Source organism: Pristis pectinata, chromosome 23, assembly GCF_009764475.1.
Source record: "Pristis pectinata isolate sPriPec2 chromosome 23, sPriPec2.1.pri, whole genome shotgun sequence".
In the NCBI taxonomy this organism is placed as follows: domain Eukaryota; kingdom Metazoa; phylum Chordata; class Chondrichthyes; order Rhinopristiformes; family Pristidae; genus Pristis; species Pristis pectinata.
Window position 1 is genome coordinate 8,638,454 of NC_067427.1, and position 20,430 is coordinate 8,658,883.

Consider the following 20,430-nt stretch of genomic DNA (forward strand, 5'->3'; position numbering starts at 1 on the left):
CTCCTCAGCCTCGTCGTGAGCTCCATTGTAGAATTATTGACTGATTTAGATGAGAAGAAGGCCACTCATCCCATCCCCCCTGAAGTGAGCCCTGCCACTTAGCTCCATCACGGGTACAGCTCTCCCCACCCGAGGGCATTTACAAGAGGTGATTTCTCAGGAAGGGGACATCCATCATTAGGGACCCCCACCATCCGGGCGAAGCAACCTTCTCGATGTGGCCATCAGGCAGGAGGTACAGAAGCCTGAAGACCCACACCTCAAGGTTCAACAACAGCTTCTTCCCCACTGCCGTCAGGTTCTTGAACCCACCTGGTAAACTCTCACACTACCTCGGACTATTTTTTTTTCTCTCTCTCAACTTACACTTGTATTGTTATGTTTATTTTGCCATGTAAATTATGTATAATTCATGTCAACTTAAGTTTATGTTAATTTATGTTTGTCACGTTTGCAATGTACGGCTGCTGCAAATAGCTCACTTTCACGGCATTTATACCCTGTGTATGTGTGCCGATGACAATGAACTTGCCCAATTAACAAGAGTGGTTCTTGGAGACCAGTAACTTTTCCATGTTGCAGTACATTTAATTAAATGAATTAAAGAACCTTGGTTATTTTAGTGAGATTTGACTTGACATCAACATAACCATTTTGCTACCCGACCCACCACTCAAATGACAAGGGGCCGAATGGCCTCCTTCTTTGCCACATCTTGTTCTCTGATTAACATCTCTTTGTAAAACCAATTCATCACCTCCTTTGAGGCAGCTGTCAACCAGGCAGGACTAACAGTACTGGCCTGATAGGTTGAACAGTCACATTCTGATCCGCATCAGTCAATGAGTCTATAATTGAGTTCAGGATGAGGCCAAGGAGCAAAACTGTGGTAAAAAGTTGGACGAAATAAAGATCCAACTTGTTAGTTAGCATGTTAACAGCAACAGGTGCACGCGTGTACACACGCACACACCTTGTACACAGGTACGCGCACACACACACCTTGTACACAGGTACGTGCACACACACGCCTTGTACACAGGTACACACACACACCTTGTACACAGGTACACACACACACACACACACACACCTACCTTGAACACAGGTATAGACACACACACACACACCTTGTACACAGGTACGTGCACACACACGCCTTGTACACAGGTACACACACACACCTTGTACACAGGTACACACACACACACACACACCTACCTTGAACACAGGTATAGACACACACACACACACCTTGTACACAGGTACGTGCACACACACGCCTTGTACACAGGTACACACACACACCTTGTACACAGGTACACACACACACACACACACCTACCTTGAACACAGGTATAGACACACACACACACACACCTTGTACACAGGTACACACACACACACACACCCCTACCTTGTACACAGGTACGCATACACATACACTCACACATGCACACACATGCATCCACACACACCTTGTACACAGATACACACACACATACACGTGCACACACACACGCACATGCACGCACACGCACTCACTTACCATTGCTAAACATCTCATCGTCAGTCAGCTGGCCATCTTTAGCATACAGAACTCCAAACTTAAAGTTCACTGAACCCTGGTTGGACAAAAAGCATTTAGAAACTTGCAAGAGTGTGCATCCAATGTTACATCTATTACATGCAATGCTGAAGTATAATAAAACATAGCAATTGAGATTGAAAAGTGACTTATAGTTTACAAAATTTGAAATGGAGCAGCTTTATATGGAGAACATATTGAGGACAAGATAAACAATCTCTAAGCTTGTTCATTAAGGCAGATAATAGTGTTGTTTATGGGAGAGCATGTTCCAAACAATGAGCTCATTCTATCCTCCTGGGCCTGGAAGGCTGCCTGTTACTATGGTGCTACTTAGTTAAAATGGAACACACAATATTGTGCTGTTTAACAGAACAATCCAGAACCATCATGAACTTGGGGCATCCCATTGCACTCTGTACCCCTGTAAGCACTCTTTGCCCCCATATCCATGCACTCACCTGCACTCCCTCTCTCACTCACCCTGTACCTGTCCCTATCCATGGACTCATTCCCTTCCCCTATCTCCCTGTCCAACCCAACTTTATCCCCATTCCCCTTTCCCCATGGAATCCCTTCCTCCTCCGATTCCCTTCCCTCCTGCCCCCCTGTACTGCTCCCCACTTGGCCCCTCCCTCTGTACTCCTTCCCCCAGCCCTTTCCCTGCCCCCATACCCCCTCCCCCTTGCCCTCTGCACCCTAACCCTGGACCTCCCCTGTACCCATCCCTGGAAGCACTCTCTCTCCCAAAACCCACCGCCCTCTTTCTCCCCCTCCATCTGTTACCCCTTCCCCAACACTGTACCCCTCCCTGCCCACATTATGCCCAACCACACCCTCTCTGCAGGGGTAAAACTATTTTAACTTCCTGACCAGTGTGGCCACATTTCCATCTCTGGCCCTTTCACCCACGTACAGATTGCACCCACTGGCAGGGCACTGGCCTGCGATGGCTTAGATCCCCCTCCAGCCTGCCTTCCTCTCTCGCTCTGTAACCCCCTCCTTCTCCAACCCTGTCGCACACTGTCCTCTCAACCTTCCTCCCTCTCCAGCTCTGTCCCCCCCAACCCTCCCTCACCCTGTGCCCCCACCCCCTGCTGTTCTCACTTCCTCTCAACCTCTCCATCCCCAGAACATTACTCCCTCCCCAGTAACCCTTCCCTCCTCTTGTACCCCTCACCCCCATAACCCCCCCTTTAGAGTACACTCTTCTCTGTAACTCGCCCTCCCCTGTAATCCCCCTGTAACTTTACCTCCTGTAACCCTTCCCTTCCATATAACCTCCCCCCCACCCCCAGCCACTCCACCCATAACCTCACCTTCACCCATCACCCCACTCTCCCACTGTAACCTCTCCCACTTCGTGTACACTTCCATCCTCCTGTAACCCATCTCCCCTGCATCCTTTCCTCTCCCAGAAATCCATCCCTCACTCATAACCCCCTCTCCCAGTATTCCTCCCTCCCCATAACTTCTCACTCCCACTGTAACCTCTCCGTCCCCATAACCATCCATCCCCATTGCCCCTCCCTCCCGCTACACACCTCCATCCCCTGCCACTCTATCCCTCTCAGACCCTTCCTCCCCGTATCCCTCCTCCCCCCATAACCTCCCTCTCCCTCCCCTGTACCCTGTACCCTTCCCTCTCGTGGCAGCCACTTCTTTCTTTGTGCCTGAAGATCCGCACCAATTTTAAGCAAGGCTTGGTTGTGGCCGTATAATGTCTGGTCAACAATGTCGACTGGACAACACAAGGCCCTTTCGTTTTATTTGCACTCACCTCCTGCTCCTCGAGAACCAGCAAGTCCTGTCAAGCACAAAAGGAGAAGCGTGAGGCTTTGCGGCACCTCAGACTTCTGCTACTTACAAGTCTAAAGGCTACCAAAGAGTTGCTGTCTCCAACCAACCATTCACCTTTCCCAAGGACCACACAACAGAAGGGGAAGGGCATGGGCCAATGGGTGGAGGTCAGAGCTCAGCCAAAACTGGAGGGTCAGTCGTGGGAAGGGAAGGCATCACTTGTATGGTTTCCAGTTCTGGTAACAGCTCATCGGCCAAAAGACCAACCCCGTTACTCGCTCCACAGATACCACCTGACTTGCTGAGTATTTCCAGCAGTTTTTTGTTTTATCCAACTTTTCTCAGATCGACTAAAAAAATCATCTTAAAATCATTGTGAAAGTTTCACCTTTAAAATAAGAATCTGCTTCCCTTCACACCCAAGCCACCACCTCCTCTCTTCCCGACTCCTGGATTCAGTCATCTCCATTTGCATCACATTTCTTTACTCATTTTCATTAACGCAAAGGAAATTTTAGAACTATAAGTAGAACTGTAACAGTACTATTGTCTAGACTTTGGAAGCAAAGGGAACCCCCAGGTACTCGATGAATTAGATCATTTCTCAATCTATAACTTCAGTATCCCTTCAGTCAGAAGTACAAATAACAGCAAACATCCATTGATGCAGAGCCCTGGTAAAAATTTCAGCAACTGAGTACACAACAGCTACGCTCATTTAATATAGATTCCTCAAGCTACGATGGAACTTATTTGAGACAAGGATTCCTATCTCTGGATAATACTCATACTGAAAAAGGTGCCTTGGTACTAATATGAAGTCTAAGTTGGAGACAGCTTCTGTTTAAAGTAGTAGATTGCAATCAAAATGTAAACCACAAAAGCAATCCATTATCTGAACTTTACCTTTTGTATTTCTGGAGTGAATATTTCCCTGGGGCCTTTCTCAAACTTATCAAGGTTCATGGCACTGTAAAACAATTCGGAAGTTGATGAAAGTGTTCAGTGCAATTTATCTCATGCAAGCCTTTCTTGCAAGTTCTGTAACCATGTGACCAAAGTGCAATGTAACGTGCATCCCCTCACTAATTTCATGCACTGAGGAACAATAAACTCTCTGAACATCCCATTCCAATTTGCATTGTTGTTCTGTTAAGATGGTTTCAGAATTGGTATTTCTCTTCCTTAACCTTCTGTACATTTTTGAAATCCCTGACGACTTGTTTAACCAAGACCCATGCATAAAACTTTTAACAGACATAAAATAAATCATTGCGGCAGCTGTATCATAATTTCCAATGCATGAAACCAGGAGGAGGTAACCCTGATACAGATCTGTTGTAGTGACCTGCATCTGGGGAAGATCGGCAGAGACAAAATGGTTTTAATGAAAGGGAAACTGTTTGGCAAATTCATTTGACCTATTTTAGGTAATAAAGTATAGGTGGATAAAGGGGAACCAGTAGATATGGTGTACTTTGGATTTCCAAAAGGCATTTGATAATGTGCCCCATAAATTCTCTGATTGTGTTTTTTTGCACTATTGTTTTGCACAGTCTTTCTTTCTTATTCTCTTGTATAAAGTGTGTATAATTTATGTTCTGTGTATTGTCTGTACCTACATGCCTGTGATGCTGCTGCAAGCAAGATTTTCACTGCATCTGTACCTCACCGTACGTGTGCATATAACAATAATCTCGAACTTGACTTGTCACTGGGCAAGGTAAATTGGGAGTAATATATTAGTATGACTAACTTTACAGCAAACAGAGGATTGGGAAAAATAGATTATGTTCATGTTGGCAAGCTGTAACTGGTGGGATAAGGGGACCTCAGCAATTTGCAATCAATACTGGTGATTGTATATAAAATTTACTGATGATACAACGGTGAGTGAGAAAGCAATTTGTGAGGATAACAAAGAGCTACAAGAAAGGGAGAAGAATAAGTCAATGGTGATACCTTTAGCAGTGTATAATGTGAGGAAATAAATATTTCAATGGAGATAAACTGGAGACTGTTGCAATAAAGAGGGATCTGGAAGTCCTCATACGTGAAAGTTAGATAGAGCAGACAGCCAGTATCTTTCTCCCAGGGTCAAATTGTCTAACTCTAGAGGGCATGCATTTCAGGCGAGAGGGGGAGAGTTCAAAGGAGATGTGCGGGGCAAGCTTCCTTACACAGTGAGTGGTGGGTGCCTCGAATGTGCTGCCAGGGATGGGGGTGGAGGCAGATATGATCGAGGCGTTTAAGAGGCTCTTAGACAGGCACATGAGTGTGCAGAGAATGGAGGGATGTGGACCATGTGCAGGCAGAAGGAATTAGGCTAATTAGGCATCATTAGCTTAATTAGTTTGATACAGGTAGAGCAAATATTTTGGAAGGCATGGGAGGAGGAAGTGAATTTCGGCCACAAGGTCTATCCTGCAACCGTGACTTTAACTGCAAGCAGTCCTGAAGAAGGGTGGTGACCCGAAACGTTGACCGCCTGCTTTTCTCCACGGATGCTGCCTGGCCTGCTGAGTTCCTCCAGCATCATCGTGTTTTTCATTTAGATCCCAGCATCTGCAGTCCTTTGGTTCTTAACTGCAAGCAACTGAGCACCAACTTCTACTGCCTATGTTCTCTCAGTATTACTGGAGGCATTACTGAAGTGCAGCCATACCAGAGCAGGCTGATGCAGCAGAGTCAGTACCAAGGTACAAGGACATCACTGTCCAGCGATGCTGATGACTCTCCCCACCAACAGTGGGCCAACTCAGAATGGTGGAAGTCAAATAACAGAGTGACTGCCACAATAACTTAAGGGCTACGTACCTTAGAATAGATTTGACAGAAAGTGTTTTTGTAGGGCTATAAGGAAGGCAAATTTTCTGTGTCCCCTGGTGGAGGGAAAAGAGAAGAATTGTGTAAGTAAAGGTGATCAGAAAATGTCCAGATTTCTCAGTCATTTATAAGAAGTCTCCTGGTCTTTGCCCACGAATCCTGTGACTGAGGCCTTTGACTCACACCAAGTGTATAGGTGTGACTCACACCTAGAATAAAAATTGGCATGTCACCGATGACTCTCCCCAACTTTTATCGATGCACCATAGAAAGCATCCTTTCCGGATGCATCACAGCTTGGTATGGCAACTGCTCTGCCTGAGACCACAAGAAACTGCAGAGAATTGTGGACACAGCCCAGCTCATCGCAGGAGCCAATCTCCCCTCCATGGACTCTGTCTACACTTCTTGCTGCCTCAGTAAAGCAGCCAGCATAATCAAAGACCTACCATGGACATTGTCTCTTCTCCCCCCTCCCATCAGGCAGAAGATACAAAAGCCTGAAAGCTCGTACCACCAGGCTCAAGGACAGCTTCTATCCTGCTGTTATAAGACTATTGAACGGACCTCTTGTGCATTGAGATGGTCTCTTGACCTCACAATCTACCTCATCATGGCCCTTGCACCTTATTGTCTGCCTGCACTGCACTTTCTCTGTAACTGTAACACTTCATTCTGCATTCTGTCATTGCGTTTCCGTTGTTCTACCTCAATGCACTGATGTGATGAAATGATCTGTGTGAATGGCATGCAAAACAAAGTTACACTTACTGTTTTCTTCCAGAGAATAGCACGGTACTGCGGCACACGCTGATTGTTTTGATCAGAAAGCACAACTGAAAGAAAGAAAGGATTCTTTTCTGTGTCTGTGCCTACGTAATTTTGATGAACTGAAAGGGAAAGAGAAGAAAAATATATAAGAAGCACACCTCCAGTTGAGAATGCAATTTAAACCAGTACACACTGTGCCATAATGTCCAAGTATAACATCTTTCTGCAAACGTTCAAGCTAGAGGAACAACACCTCATATTCCATCTTGGGAGTCTCCAACCTGATGGCCTCAACATTGATTTCTCTAACTTCTGGTAACCCCGCCCCTTCTTTGTCTTCCCCCTCCCCACGCCCACCCCCTCGTCTCTTCCCCTCCCCCATCCTTTATTCCATGGTCAACTGCCCTCTCCTACCGGATTCCTCCTTCTTCAGCCCTCGGCCTCTTCTACCCATCACCTCTCAGCTTATTACATCTTCTCCCCCTCCCCCCCCCCCACCACCTTCCCCCTCTCACCTGGACTCACCTATCACCTACCTGCATGTACTGCCCCGCTCCCCCCACCTTCTTATTCTGGCTTCTGCCCTCTTCCTTTCCAGACCCGATGAAGGGTCTCGGCCCGAAACGTTGACTGTTTATTTCCCTCCATGGACGCTGCCCGACCTGCTGAGCTCCTCCAGCACTTTTTTGTGTATTGACCCTGTTTCGTTGCCCTTCTTTCCCCTCCTCTACCTACTCCGTCTGCCCATCGCCCACACACTCCTCCCACTGGGTCCCCTCCCCACCATGTTCCCATCTGCCCGCCCCACCTCCCTTATCTGGTTCCAAGCTCCACCTTCACTTCCTATCAGATCCCATCATCTGCGGCCCTGTCACTTCCACCTCTCACCTCCCGGCCTCTGTCGCTGTCTCCACTCTCCCCTCCTCCATCTGCCCATCGCCCCTCCTCACGTGGATCCACCTGTCGCTCGCCAGCCCTTGCTCCGCGCCTTCCCCTCACTCTTTATACTGCCTATCTCCCTTCTATCTTTCAGTCTAGATGAAACGTTGACTGTCCGTTTCCCTCCACAGATGCTGCTTGACCCACCGAGTTCCTCCAGCATTTTGTTCTTTGCTCCAGATTCCAGCATCTACAGCCCCCCTTGTGTCATCACTCTTTAACACGGGTGTTAGTGGAAGGATATAGTTTCACATGATACAAACATCAGTGTACTGATTAATGCAAATGACTGCTTCCATCTCCCATATTTAAGGAGGGAGATATATGCATTGGAAATGGTTCAGAGAAGGTTCAGTAGGTTGATTCCTGGGACAAAGAAACTGCCAAATGAGAGAAAGATTGAGGAGACGCTTCTACACCTCCTCGAGTTTGGAAGAATGAGAGATGATCTTATTGAAACATAAGATGCTGAGAGGGCATGACAGGGTGGATGCTGTGAGGAGTATTGAACCAGGGGGCATACGTTCTAAATAAAGGGTCACCCCTTTAAGATGAGGGTTCTTCAAAGTGGAATGTGAATTGGAAATTTCTAACCCAGAGGACTCTGAGTGCTGAGTCATTGAATACAGCAAGGTTATGGTACAGCCTTATAAGTCACTAGTTAGGCCACAGCAGGAGTATTATGGGCAGTTCTAGTCACTACGCTGTAGGAAGGATGTGAGTGCACCGGCGAGAGTGCAAAGGAGGTTCGCCATGGCGTGGTCTGGGATGGAGCGTTTCAGTTATGAGGAGAAACCATATAGGCTGGTTTGTTTTCTTCTTGGACCAGAGAAGGCTAAAGGCGGAACCTGACTGAGGTACACACTATTATGGACAGAATAGATCAAAATCAAAGTCAAAGTTGAGTTTACTGTCATGTGCACAAGTCCATGTGTGCACAGGTGCAATGAAAAACTTACTTGCAGCAGCATCAAAGGCACATAGCATCAGATACACAACATTCACAAGAAAAGCATAAATTAACAACATAAATTATACAAAATTGTACAAGAAAGAACACAATTAGAACAAAAAAGGTGCAAAAGTGGTCACAGTGTTGCTATACTGAGGTAGTAATTAGGGTTGTGCAGGTTGGTTAAAGATCCCACAGTGTGAAACGTGTCCACTTTGCAGAGTTGTCTATAACCAGAGGGGGTAAGAGATTTAGAGGGGACTTGAAAAAAAAAGGGTGGTTGAAATGTAGAATGCACAGTCTGAGAAGGTATTGGAGGCAGCTACACTCAAAGCATTTAAGAATTTCACTGAGCACTTGAAACACCACAGCAAAGAAGGCCACAGGCCAAGTAATGGAAAATGAGATTAGTATGGATACTTGACAGCCAGCACAGACAAGCTGGGCTGAAGGGCCTGTTCCTATGTTGTTTGAGCTTATGACATCCCCTCGCTACATCCTCCTGACACCCATTCTTGTACCAACCACTGAGTTACACTTTCCTTCAAGGTTTTTCAACTGTGGAGCCTTCTACATGTATTGTTCTTGGATGACATGTACCAGTCTTTCAAGGGTGGATTATCGCAAAAGAAACAAATGCTTTAAGAAGTTAACACTCAACAACGGGAGGGAAGTCTATCTGTAGCATGACAATGAAAATTCCTGGGTTACATCCTAATCCTATAGTCCTTTAATGTAAAATACCTAATTGTGAGTAGCAGCATTGGGATTAAGGTTGAGGCAGAACAAAGAGGTCACTTCTATAACTGCCTGAGGCCACTGTGCAGCCTAGTGCGGGTGAGAGAGCGCGTTACAGGAGCGAGGAAGAGTAAGAGTACTCCACTACAGAGGACCACATCAAGAACTACTTGGGATATCCATTGACTGGCAAATCCCACACCATTAAACCAACGGGTTTATACAGATGGCAGAGACTCCACTCAGGGGAGTGTTTCTTACCCCAAAGGATAGACTAAAGAACCTGGCATTTCCAGCTACATCCCATGAATAAATTAAAAAACAAACTATGCATCTCTCCTAAAAATTATCATCAACTATCTGCACTTATCGAACTATCTTCCATACCCAATACTAGTGTGCCCTTTGCAATAATGCACCTGACACTGAGGGTGGGAATAATCATGCAACTTGACAACTAGATGTGAATAATTATGCAGATCTGAATGTGCACCTGTATGTGCATATATGAATAATTATGCACATTTGTCCCACATATGTAAATAGTTATGAACATTTACCTATTGATATGAATAATTATGCAAATCTATTTCTGCAGAAAAAAAATCATGCAAATAGGTACTTGCATTAAGTTATGCAAATCTGTGCCAACAGATGTGAAATAATCCAAATGTTCTTGAATTTCAATGATCTGAAAATTACCTGTAGACACAAATAATTATTCAAATCTGTACCAAAAGGTATGAATAATTATGCAAATGCAGCTGTGAATAATTAAGCCAATCTGTACCTACAGGTGAATTACTATCCAAGATTGCACCTAGTTATAAATTACCATGCAGATTTAGGTAATTATTCATATGCAGGCACATATTTGTATAATTATTCATATATGAAGCTGCAGGTATGAATAATCATGCAAAGATACACCAATGAAAACTGAATGCTATTAATGTGACAAACCTACCAGCAGAATAATGAGGTGAGATTAAGTCTTGGATGGTCACAATGAACAGTGACAGCAAGTCATTAGCCGGTGATCACAGCGATTTCACCAGTGTGGGGTTAGTTTGCTGATGATTGACTACTGCCTGGTCTGTCCAGCACAGCCCCAGGGAACAGAGAATAAGTAGGGTGAAGAGTCAGATGTTGCAAGGATGGGTGCATGTCCTGGTGTTGCTTGGCGATTCTTGGGACCTATGGCAAATCTTTGCTCTTGCAGGAAATTGAGCAGCTAGTCACATCAGCTGCTGTTCGGAGGATAGCTCTCTCACCTCTGCATCGGAAGGGATGAGGACTTAAGTCCAGAGACAAAACAGGCTGTGCGGTTGAAGGTACTGTCTTTGGATAAGGTGTTAAACTTGGGTCAGCTGTCTTAGAGGTGCGTAAACTATCCCTTTGCATGTCGTTGAACAAGGGCAGAGAGTTATCCTCAGTGTCCTGCCAGTATTTACCCTTGAATCAACATTGAAAAACTGATTTTCTGGTCATTATTACATTGCCGTTTGCTGTGTGTATTTGTTAAAAGTACAACAGTGACCGCACTTTGTCCCCTTCACAACCTTGTGGGACAAGTGAGCAAGTTTACTGTGGTAAAGGAAGAAGCAAGCTCCCACAAACAGCATCATGACAATCGCCACATAATCAATCTTCTTAGTACTGATGTTGGGGTAAATATTGACTCTGGCACTAAGGTTATTTCTCTTTCCATCAATCTCAGCACAGGAATGGTGTTGGAATAGCTTTAAATATGAAAATCTTGAAATGTTGACTCTTTCTCTGTCCACATATGCTGCCTGACCTGCTAAGTACTCCAGCGTTCTCTGTTTTTATTTCATATTTCCAACATCTGGAGTTTTTTGTTTGCTTTTCTGAGAAGCCTTGTCCCATTATATGGTTCTGCTCCCATTTACGAAGTTGATTACAAACTGGCAGAATACCTATTAACAAGTGGGTATTTGTGCAGTAAAACGGTGGTAATCCATTGTCCAATTGTTCAGAAATCCTGCAACTGGCTCACAGTGCCCCATTTCCTGCAGTGCCATTAACAGACCAGTGCCCTAGTTCCTGCACTCCCTTTAAACTCACCAGGGCCCCAGTTTCCACGTTGCTTTTAAACTCATTGGGACCCCATTTCCTGTGCTCTCTTTAAACTTAGTGGATTGGCTGGTAAACTTATTATACCACTTAAATAGCTCTCATTTTATAAAGAACAGCATGAACACAGTGGGCCAAATGGCCTCCCCCTGTGCCTTAAATTTCTACAATTCTATCTTGTGCTTGTAAGTCCCTCCATGTTGTGTCTGTGTGAAATGGGCAACCTGCTCAGAGAAAGTGCTTTAATTGAATTGAATTCATATCAAGCCTTTATCTCGATGAAAGCAAACCACACTGAGATGCTCGATTGAGAGAGAGTTTGTTTCAAAGGCTTCTGATCGTGAAGAATCCTTTTGATGTGGAAAGCTCTTGTAATACAAAGTGAATTTCTTGCTTATCCCACAGAGCTTTACACTTCATTATACAGATGGCAGAGACTCCACATCCTGATCAGACTCTTGCTGCATGTCGTGCCATTTCCCCAACTGTTTCCCTTTTGTCCAACTAAGTCATGGAAAGCTGACTACCCTTCTGTTCAAAAAAGCAAAGACACTACAGGAGCTGTGAATAGAAACTGAAAATGCTGGAACTGCTCAACAGGTCAATTCTATTCAGAGCTGAAGTCCAGGATTCAAACTTTCTCTACAAAGAAACAGTGACTACACTTAAATGCATTGAAAGGAACTGCACATATACCCACTCACGGTCCACTTCAGCATAACCTCTCCCCTCCAGAGCTGGGATCGGAACGAAGATCAGTAATCATTCCCACTGGACTTTGTTCTGTGCACACATACATTTCAGATGTAATATCATTAAGGAATACCGCATCCAATTTTAGTCATACTTTCGGAAGGATGTGAAGGTCCCAGAGAAGGTGAGGAAAAGATTTACTGGAATGGTTCCAGGGATAAGGGAGTTCACCTACAAGGTTAGACTGGAGAAGCTGGGATTGTTCACCTTGGAGCAAAGAAGGTGGAGAGGCGCTTTGATAGAGGTGGACAAGGTCATGGCTGGTGTGTAAACGGGAGGAAGCTGTTCCCATTAGCAGATGGTTCATAGTCCAGGGAGCACAGATTTAAAATTCAGGGGAAAGGATGCAAAAACATTAAACTCAAGGAGGAGTTGCCCTTCTGAAATCATGAGGGTGGTGGAAGCAGTGTCTTCGGTGGAGAATTGGATGGGGATTTGAGAGAGAAGAATTCATAGGGATTCACAGGACAAGAGTGTGGTACTGGGACTGGCAGGGTGGCTCTTCTAGGAGCCAGCAGGGATTGGATGGGGTAAATGGCCTCCTGTGCTGTAACAATTCTATGACTCCATGATCCTACCCTCAAAGTATCCAAGCTATGCTCCAGAGGTATCCCATGTGGTCTTAGGTAGCCTGAACCTGAGTCTAAGCAGCCCAAGCCTTGAAGCTCTGGGGCATCTGATGAGTAATGATGTTGGATAACCAGGGAAGCGTTGGTGCGAGGAGCTGGCATTCCCAACCGCCCCATATTACAAGGGGCACCCTTCATTTACATAGAATTGGCCGTCCTTTCTCTCTTACCTAAGTGTCAGCTTGACTGTCCTGAACTGAATGCCTTCCAGTCTCCCGAAATCCCCAAAAAAGCCACAGCTGCTAGGAACTTATGGGCAATGGAAAATCGAATCAGCTCAGAAATTCACCAGGCAGTAGTCCTCCACACTGAGACTTCCAGGAACCACTGAGAGGAAAACTTCACATCAAGGTCGGGCAAGCCCCTTCAAAAACAAGCCTCACCCACCAAATATCCTGCCCCCAACCAGCCAGCTCTCAAATAATACCAAAACGTGCAAGATACAAGGCTGAAGGGTTTGCAAAACTTTTGGGCTGAAGTTTCTGAGTTCCCATCAGCCTAGGTAGCAACATCCAGCAAACTTTGTCATCCTACGCCAAGCAGGTAGAAGCACTGAGCACAACCAACCCAATGCCCCTCCCAGCTCTCAAACCAAAGAGCTGTGCAAGAACACATTGCCCTAAATAGTTTAGTTTAGCCATGACACTGCCATTGATCACATACGTTCCATTCAAGAGGAAAAGGTTCAAGGATGCGCTCAGGGCCTCCTTAAAGAACTGAAACATCTCCACCAACCCATGAGTGGAGAAGGGGCATTTGGGATGGTGTTGAGAACTTTGGGTCCATGGACAAAGAAGGGGAGGACCACCTCACAAACTATCCACCTGTCCGTTCCTACCCCAGCTCTGGAAGTCCTCCATTCCCACATTGGCCTCAAAGCCACGTCAGAACCCAGAAAAACATGGAAGCAAGTCAACCTCAATTCTGAAAGGCTGCTTAAGAAGAAGGATGTCCCCTCCACCATAAGCAGAACAAAGCCAAACCAGGCAACTCTTACCATCAGGTCCTCTCAATCGTCAGTAAAGTGCTGAGAGGTCAGTCCTGGATGGGGAAAGTGATAGACAACACCCAAATGGTAATAACTTGCTCAATGACACGAGTTCCAGCAGGGGTCAAAATTTAGAATGTACTTCCACAAAGAATAACTGTGGCAGAATCAACTGTTAACTTTAAATCCAAGACTTAACCAAAGCTACTTGCCGAGAGGGGACAAGATGGGTGTATGGAGTTAAGTCAAAAGCTACAAGTTTTCCTGTCAGCTACATGTTGCACTGATTTCAATGGTGTGAGTTAAAGTTGAATTTACTTAAAGAAATGTAACTTCAGACGTGGACTGGATGTAGCCCTTAAATCAAGAATGAAGTACCTCAGGAAGAAAGATCAGCTGCGAAACAGACAATCTCTTCTCTCTGCTTCTTCTTCTTTGGCATTGGGAATATTGGCTTCCTCTCTGGTTGGGCAGGCACGGTAGTGCAGCGGTTACCATAATGTTTTACAGCGCCAGCGACCCGGGTTCAATTCCGGCCGCTGTCTATAAGGAGTTTGTACGTTCTCCCCCTGTCTGCGTGGGTTTCCTCCGGGTGCTCCGGTTTCCTCCCACATTCCAAAGATGTACGGGTTAGGAAGTTGTGGGCATGCTATGTTGGCGCTAGAAGCGTGGCGACACTTGCGGCTGCCCCCAGAACACTGTACGCAAAAGATGCATTTCACTGTGTGTTTCGATGTACATGTGACTAATAAAGATATCTTATCTTATCTTAGCTGATGGGACCAGTGTGAGATCCACAGACGACCAGAGGTGGGGCAGGAGATGGTTGATGGGACAGAAATCTCTCGTCGTGATGGAGCTAGGAGGAGTGTGGCTTTGTTGGGAGTCTGGTGTCAGGCATGTAATACTGGCGATGTGATATTGGCCACCCATTGTACCCCTTTTCCCCAGCATAAATGGCAATGAGGGCTTTGATATATCATCAGGACATAGAAGGTGCAAAGACAACTCAAGTTCTGTGATGGAACGTTGTTGCATTCTGCCTCGGATATCCATCACACAGTCAGTCCTAAATAGTGGTTTAATGCTACCGACCTACAGTGAATGCTTCTCTGCACATCAACAAATACCATGTACAATTAGTGCCCCAGCTGCCTAGCTGGTGCTACGCTGGCCCATCCTCTCCAGCAGCCAATGTTTTCTTATGTTATATCGGTTCCCTTTTCTCCTGAACACAATGCACATCACACTGAAGATGCTGCAGTGTTGTCCCAGCTCCTCGCATCAGTCAGAGAATAGAAATTCATGACGTGCACCCCACCATTGCATTTCCTGCCATTTGCAATGTAACAATTAGGGCTTAATCATCTCAGATGAACCAAAGTTGATATATTCTAATTGTCTGCTAACCTCGACAAAGCTCTGTATTCATTAACTGAATGTAGGTGCACTGGAGTCAATCGCTCTCAGTTGTAATTTTATAAGCACACAGGAAAACACCAGTAGGCGACGCACCAGGCAAAGTTTTACTATCAGGGTAATGGGCGATATTTGGAAAATCAAGGATTTGTACAGTACAGCAGGCCATTCAGCCCATTGTGTCACTGCTGGTCAATTAAGAGCTACTGAGTCCGTCCCATTCTCCAGTTCTTGGTCCCAAGGCTTGTAAGCAGTAGGAAACTATGTAGCTCTACGAGCCATTCAAAGAGGTTATTGGGTCAACAGTTTGGGGAGCTGATGCTGTGACACATCCACTTTCTTGCCTGATTCCACATCACAGTATTCCTTCAGAGTCCAAAACTCAATCAATCTCAGTCTTGACCACTCAGTGACTGGGTATCCAGGGTAGAGAACTCCATGTACAATATCCTGTGTAAAGAACATTCCCTCCATCTTCTGACATCTCACGTTCTCATCCTAATACCCTTTAAATGTGATGAGGGGTTTTTGTTCCCCCCTCACCCCATCCACCCCATCCCAACCCTTTCAAGCAGTGATTTATGGGCCCTTTCCACTCTTTGGGTGAAACTACTTTAATGATTCTAACTCTACCCAACTCTCTGTCCCGCAGTTACTGGCCTCTCTGCTACTGTATCCACAGAACTGAAAGTGCAAGATGTGAACTTCTAATGAAATCAAAATGCAAACAGCTCTCATAAAGCTCATGGCTACTCTTAATGTTTTGGGTTGTTACAACAGAGTTTATTTGTTCATAGATTTCCATTTGGATAACTTAAGTTTCAAGTGTTTCCCATACAGAGTAATCATTGGTTCAAAATAAACTGCCCAACTCCAGGCAAGAAGGTGATCAGTATGGGTACATACTGACCCAACAACTTGGAAGAACTCCAAGGAAATATGTGACCTTTCCAACACATCTTCTCAGTTGGGGAATGGTTATATGGACATTATCCCTACACCGTTGGCCCAATAACCAAGTGCCAGTCTTGGCAGTAAGTGCCAATGGATTACTTAAGCACCATTAGAGTAAGCTTGGTCTGACCTCTCCAACAGCCACATGTGTTGACTTGCAATCGGTGAGCGATTGGGACATGGAGTCTCCATTCTTCCCTGGGTTTGTATTCTGTCACAAGAAGCTGTATGACAAAAGTTGCTTCAGCTGGGGTAGTGCGAAAGGACTGGGTCAGATCTCATTTCACCAAGTGGCTCTTATTATAGGTGAGTTACCAGCAGGGATCATTGGAGCAGGAAGAAGATACTTATACCTTTGAACCTATTCCACCATCCAATGAGATCGTAGCTGATGCAAAATATTACAATGCTGGAGGAACTCAGCAGGCCAGGCAGCATCCACGGAGAAAAGCAGGCGGTCAATGCTTCGGGTCAGGACACCCTTCTTCAGGACTGAAGATAGGAAAAGGGGAAGCCCAATATATAGGAGGGAAAAGCAGAGCCATGATAGGTGGACAAACGAGGGGAGGCAGGGTGGGCACAAGGTGGTGATAGGTAAATGCAAGTAAGAGAGGAGGGGAGAGTAGATCCACTGGGGGATGGGGTCAAAGGTAAAGAGAGAAAAAAAAGGAGTAGAAAAAAGAGATAAAAAAAACATCGCTGATCTGTGTCCTAATCCACGCACCCAACCTTTCTCCATGTCCCTTAATATTTTAATTTGTAAAAATCTATCAATCTCAGTGTAATATATACATGAATGCATTTAGACATAGCATATATCCAAAAGAGGTAGAAGTTTGCTTCCAAAACCAGACCCTTAAAGCTGTCTACTTATTAAGGCTCTAAAACTTGGTGCAGACTAAATACCTTTGAAAATGAATATCAAAGGTTTTGGGGAAAGGTTGGGAAAGTGGACGAGGAATGTTGGATCAGCCATAATCCCATTGAATGGGGCCAAATGGTCTACTCCTGTTTCCATTTCAGGAAGTGAGCACACTACATGACTCTCCTGTCCACTAGAATCACAATGTGAACACACACTTATATATAGGAACATGTTCCATGATTAAAGACACTCTACTCTCAATTTAAAATTAATAATTCATCCAGAGCCAATTGCCATTGGCAGAAGACAGTTCCAAACTTTGACTCTGTGTACACAGAAGTTTTCCTGAACTTCACATCTCAAAGGTGTGGGGTCTAATCTTTGGGCCATGCTTCCTAACCCCAAACCAGTTTCAGTCAGCCAAGCACATCAGTTCTCTTGAAAATTTCATTAACTTCATCTCTAGGCCTTCCGAGTTCCAGGGAATACAACACCAGTTTGTGTCACGTCATCTCGGAATTCTAGCCCTGGGAGTCCAGGTTCCAGTTGATATATCTGTGTTGCGTTCCTCCGTGGACAGTATGCCCTTCTCAGGGTGTGGTGCTCACAGTGGTCTATGTTGCGCAATCTTCTGAACAGCAAGCAGGTTAATCAGGAATTTCAGAAGGCCTTTTGATTATTGCTTCATCAATCAGCTGGATGGGAACAACAGCACAGAAGCTGCTCCCAATCCCAGAAATCAGCTGAAACCTACAAATAGTGCAATTAATCTATCGGATGAGAAACGGCCTTCGGATAAGTTAAGGTATCTTTATTAGTCACATGTACATCGAAACACACAGTGAAATGCATCCTTTTGTGTAGAGTGTTCTGGGGGCAGCCCGCAAGTGTCGCCACACTTCCGGCGCCAACATAGCATGCCCACAACTTCCTAACCCGTACGTCTTTGGAATGTGGGAGGAAACCTGAGCATCGGAGGAACCCACGCAGACACAGGGAGAACATACAAACTCCTTGCAGGACAGTGGCTGGAATTGAACCCGAGTTGTTGGCGCTGTAATAGCGTTATGTAACCGCTACACTATCGTGCCTGCCCGTTCCTAAGACAACATAAGAATTACTGTCCTGCTTTTCTATAAAGGTTTAATCCAATCTCATCTAATATTCTTTTTCCCCCAAACGTGAATATCCAGGGAGAAGGTTCATAAGCAAGTCACAACATGATAACTGGTTCCGTACCACTAGATTAATATTTGGCCCTTAATTTACCACATTAAGCTGGAAGAGTAACAGCTTGTTACTCCAAAATAGAATACACTTTGAGGAGATTTGATTGAGGATTTTCAAGGAGCAAAATAATTAAATGGTTAAAAGGAGACAGAAATAGGCAAGGTCTTAGATTTAGGGGTCAGTGTACACAGATCACTCAAACTCTTATGAAAGGATATTGATCCAATATAAATGGATAGATCAACCAAGATTCCATTGATGGGTAGAACATCTGAAAGTCCTGTTCCTATTCCGATATTTCAATAGAACATAGAACAGTACAGCTCAATACAGGCCCTTCAGCCCACAATGTTGTGCCAACCTTTAAACCTCTCCTAATACTATCTAACACCTTCCTCCCACATATCCTCTATTTTAAATTCCTCCATATGCTTAAATAGTAATCTCTTGAATTTGACCAACGTACCTGCCTCCACCACCGCCCCAGGCAGCGCATTCCATGCCCCAACCACTCTCTGGGTAAAAAACCTTCCTCTGATATCTCCCTTGAACTTCCCACCCATTACTTTAAAGCCATGCCCTCTTGTATTGAGCATTGGTGCCCTGGGAAAGAGGCGCTGGCTGTCCACTCTATCTATTCCTCTTAATATTTTGTGCACCTAAATAATCTGGTCTATAGGGAGAGACGACACAAGTTAGATCAGGCATTAGATATCCAACAACTAACCCCAGCATGGGCTGAGGTCAGTAGGTAGCAGTCTGGTATCAGGGTCAGAAGGCTGTGTGTTCAAATCCCACTCAGACCCTCAAGTCACAAAAATCCAGGCTGATACCATCGATGGTAGAAGAAATGCCAGTGATGTGAAAGATCATCGACCTAAAATGCTTTTGCTGTCCAACCTGATGAGTATTTTTAGAATTTTGTGTTTTTATTCCACATTTCCAGCACTAGCATTAGTTTTTCTCTTGTAATCTAGGACTGTTATGCCAGCAGTACTGAGGGAATTGGGACTGGAATGGTTTTTATTGTCACATGCACCGAGATACAGTGTAAACTTTTGTTTCTGCGCCAACCAGACAGATCATGCCATATATAAGTACACTGAGGTTAGTAAAAAGAAAAACAGAATGCAGAACATAGTGTCAAACGATGGTCAATCTGCTGACTCAGGTGAATGTAAAAGATCCACGCCGCCACTTCAAAAGGAGTTATCCCTGGTAGGTTGAGTGAGCTAGGGCTTTCCTCCTTGGAGAGGAGGAGGATGAGAGGTGACTTGATAGGGGTGTACAAGATGATAAGAGGCATAGATTGAGTGTACAGTCAGAGACTTCTTCCAGGGTGACAATGGCTAACATGAGGGGGCATAATTTATGGTGATTGGATGAAGATATAAGGGGGATGTCAGGGGTATGTTTTTTACAGAGAGAGTGGTGGGGTATGTTTTTTTAAACAGAGAGTGGTGGGTGCGTGGAACGCACTGCCGGCAGAGGTTGTGGGGGCAGATACATTAGGGACATTTAAGAGACTCTTAGATAGACACATGAATGATAGAGAAATGGGGGGCTATGTAGGAGGGAAGGGTTAGATAGATCTTAGAGCAGAATAAAATGTCGGCACAACATTGTGGGCTGCAGGGCCTGTACTGTGCTGTAATGTTCTATGTTCCGGTAATATGGACAATGTTATCCAGCTGGTACTAAGGGTACGATTACTTGTTACTTGTGCGATCAAGCTGTGCAAAATTCGTGGCACATTGCAATGGTGACTGCACCTTCAAGTGGCTGTAGAGCACTTTGTGATGCACTGCAGTTGTGAATATAGAAATGCAAGTCTTTTGTGGAGAGCTTCTAAATCAGAGTACAAGTTGGTAGGATTCATGA

The 20,430-nt window shown here is 45.1% G+C and overlaps 1 protein-coding gene across 3 annotated transcripts in view; it reads right to left on the reverse strand.

Moving 5' to 3' along the window:
- The window catches only part of garnl3 (GTPase activating Rap/RanGAP domain like 3), a 351,911-nt gene that overhangs the window by 121,046 nt on the left and 210,435 nt on the right, over window positions 1-20,430 (reverse strand). For all 3 annotated transcript variants that reach the window (XM_052036962.1, XM_052036963.1, XM_052036964.1), the window contains 5 exons: window positions 6,986-7,104; window positions 6,206-6,270; window positions 4,295-4,358; window positions 3,369-3,395; window positions 1,550-1,625 (listed from right to left, as the gene is read on the reverse strand). In XM_052036962.1, the coding sequence (XP_051892922.1) occupies window positions 1,550-1,625; window positions 3,369-3,395; window positions 4,295-4,358; window positions 6,206-6,270; window positions 6,986-7,104 (351 nt within the window). The remainder of the gene's footprint in view (window positions 1-1,549; window positions 1,626-3,368; window positions 3,396-4,294; window positions 4,359-6,205; window positions 6,271-6,985; window positions 7,105-20,430) is intronic.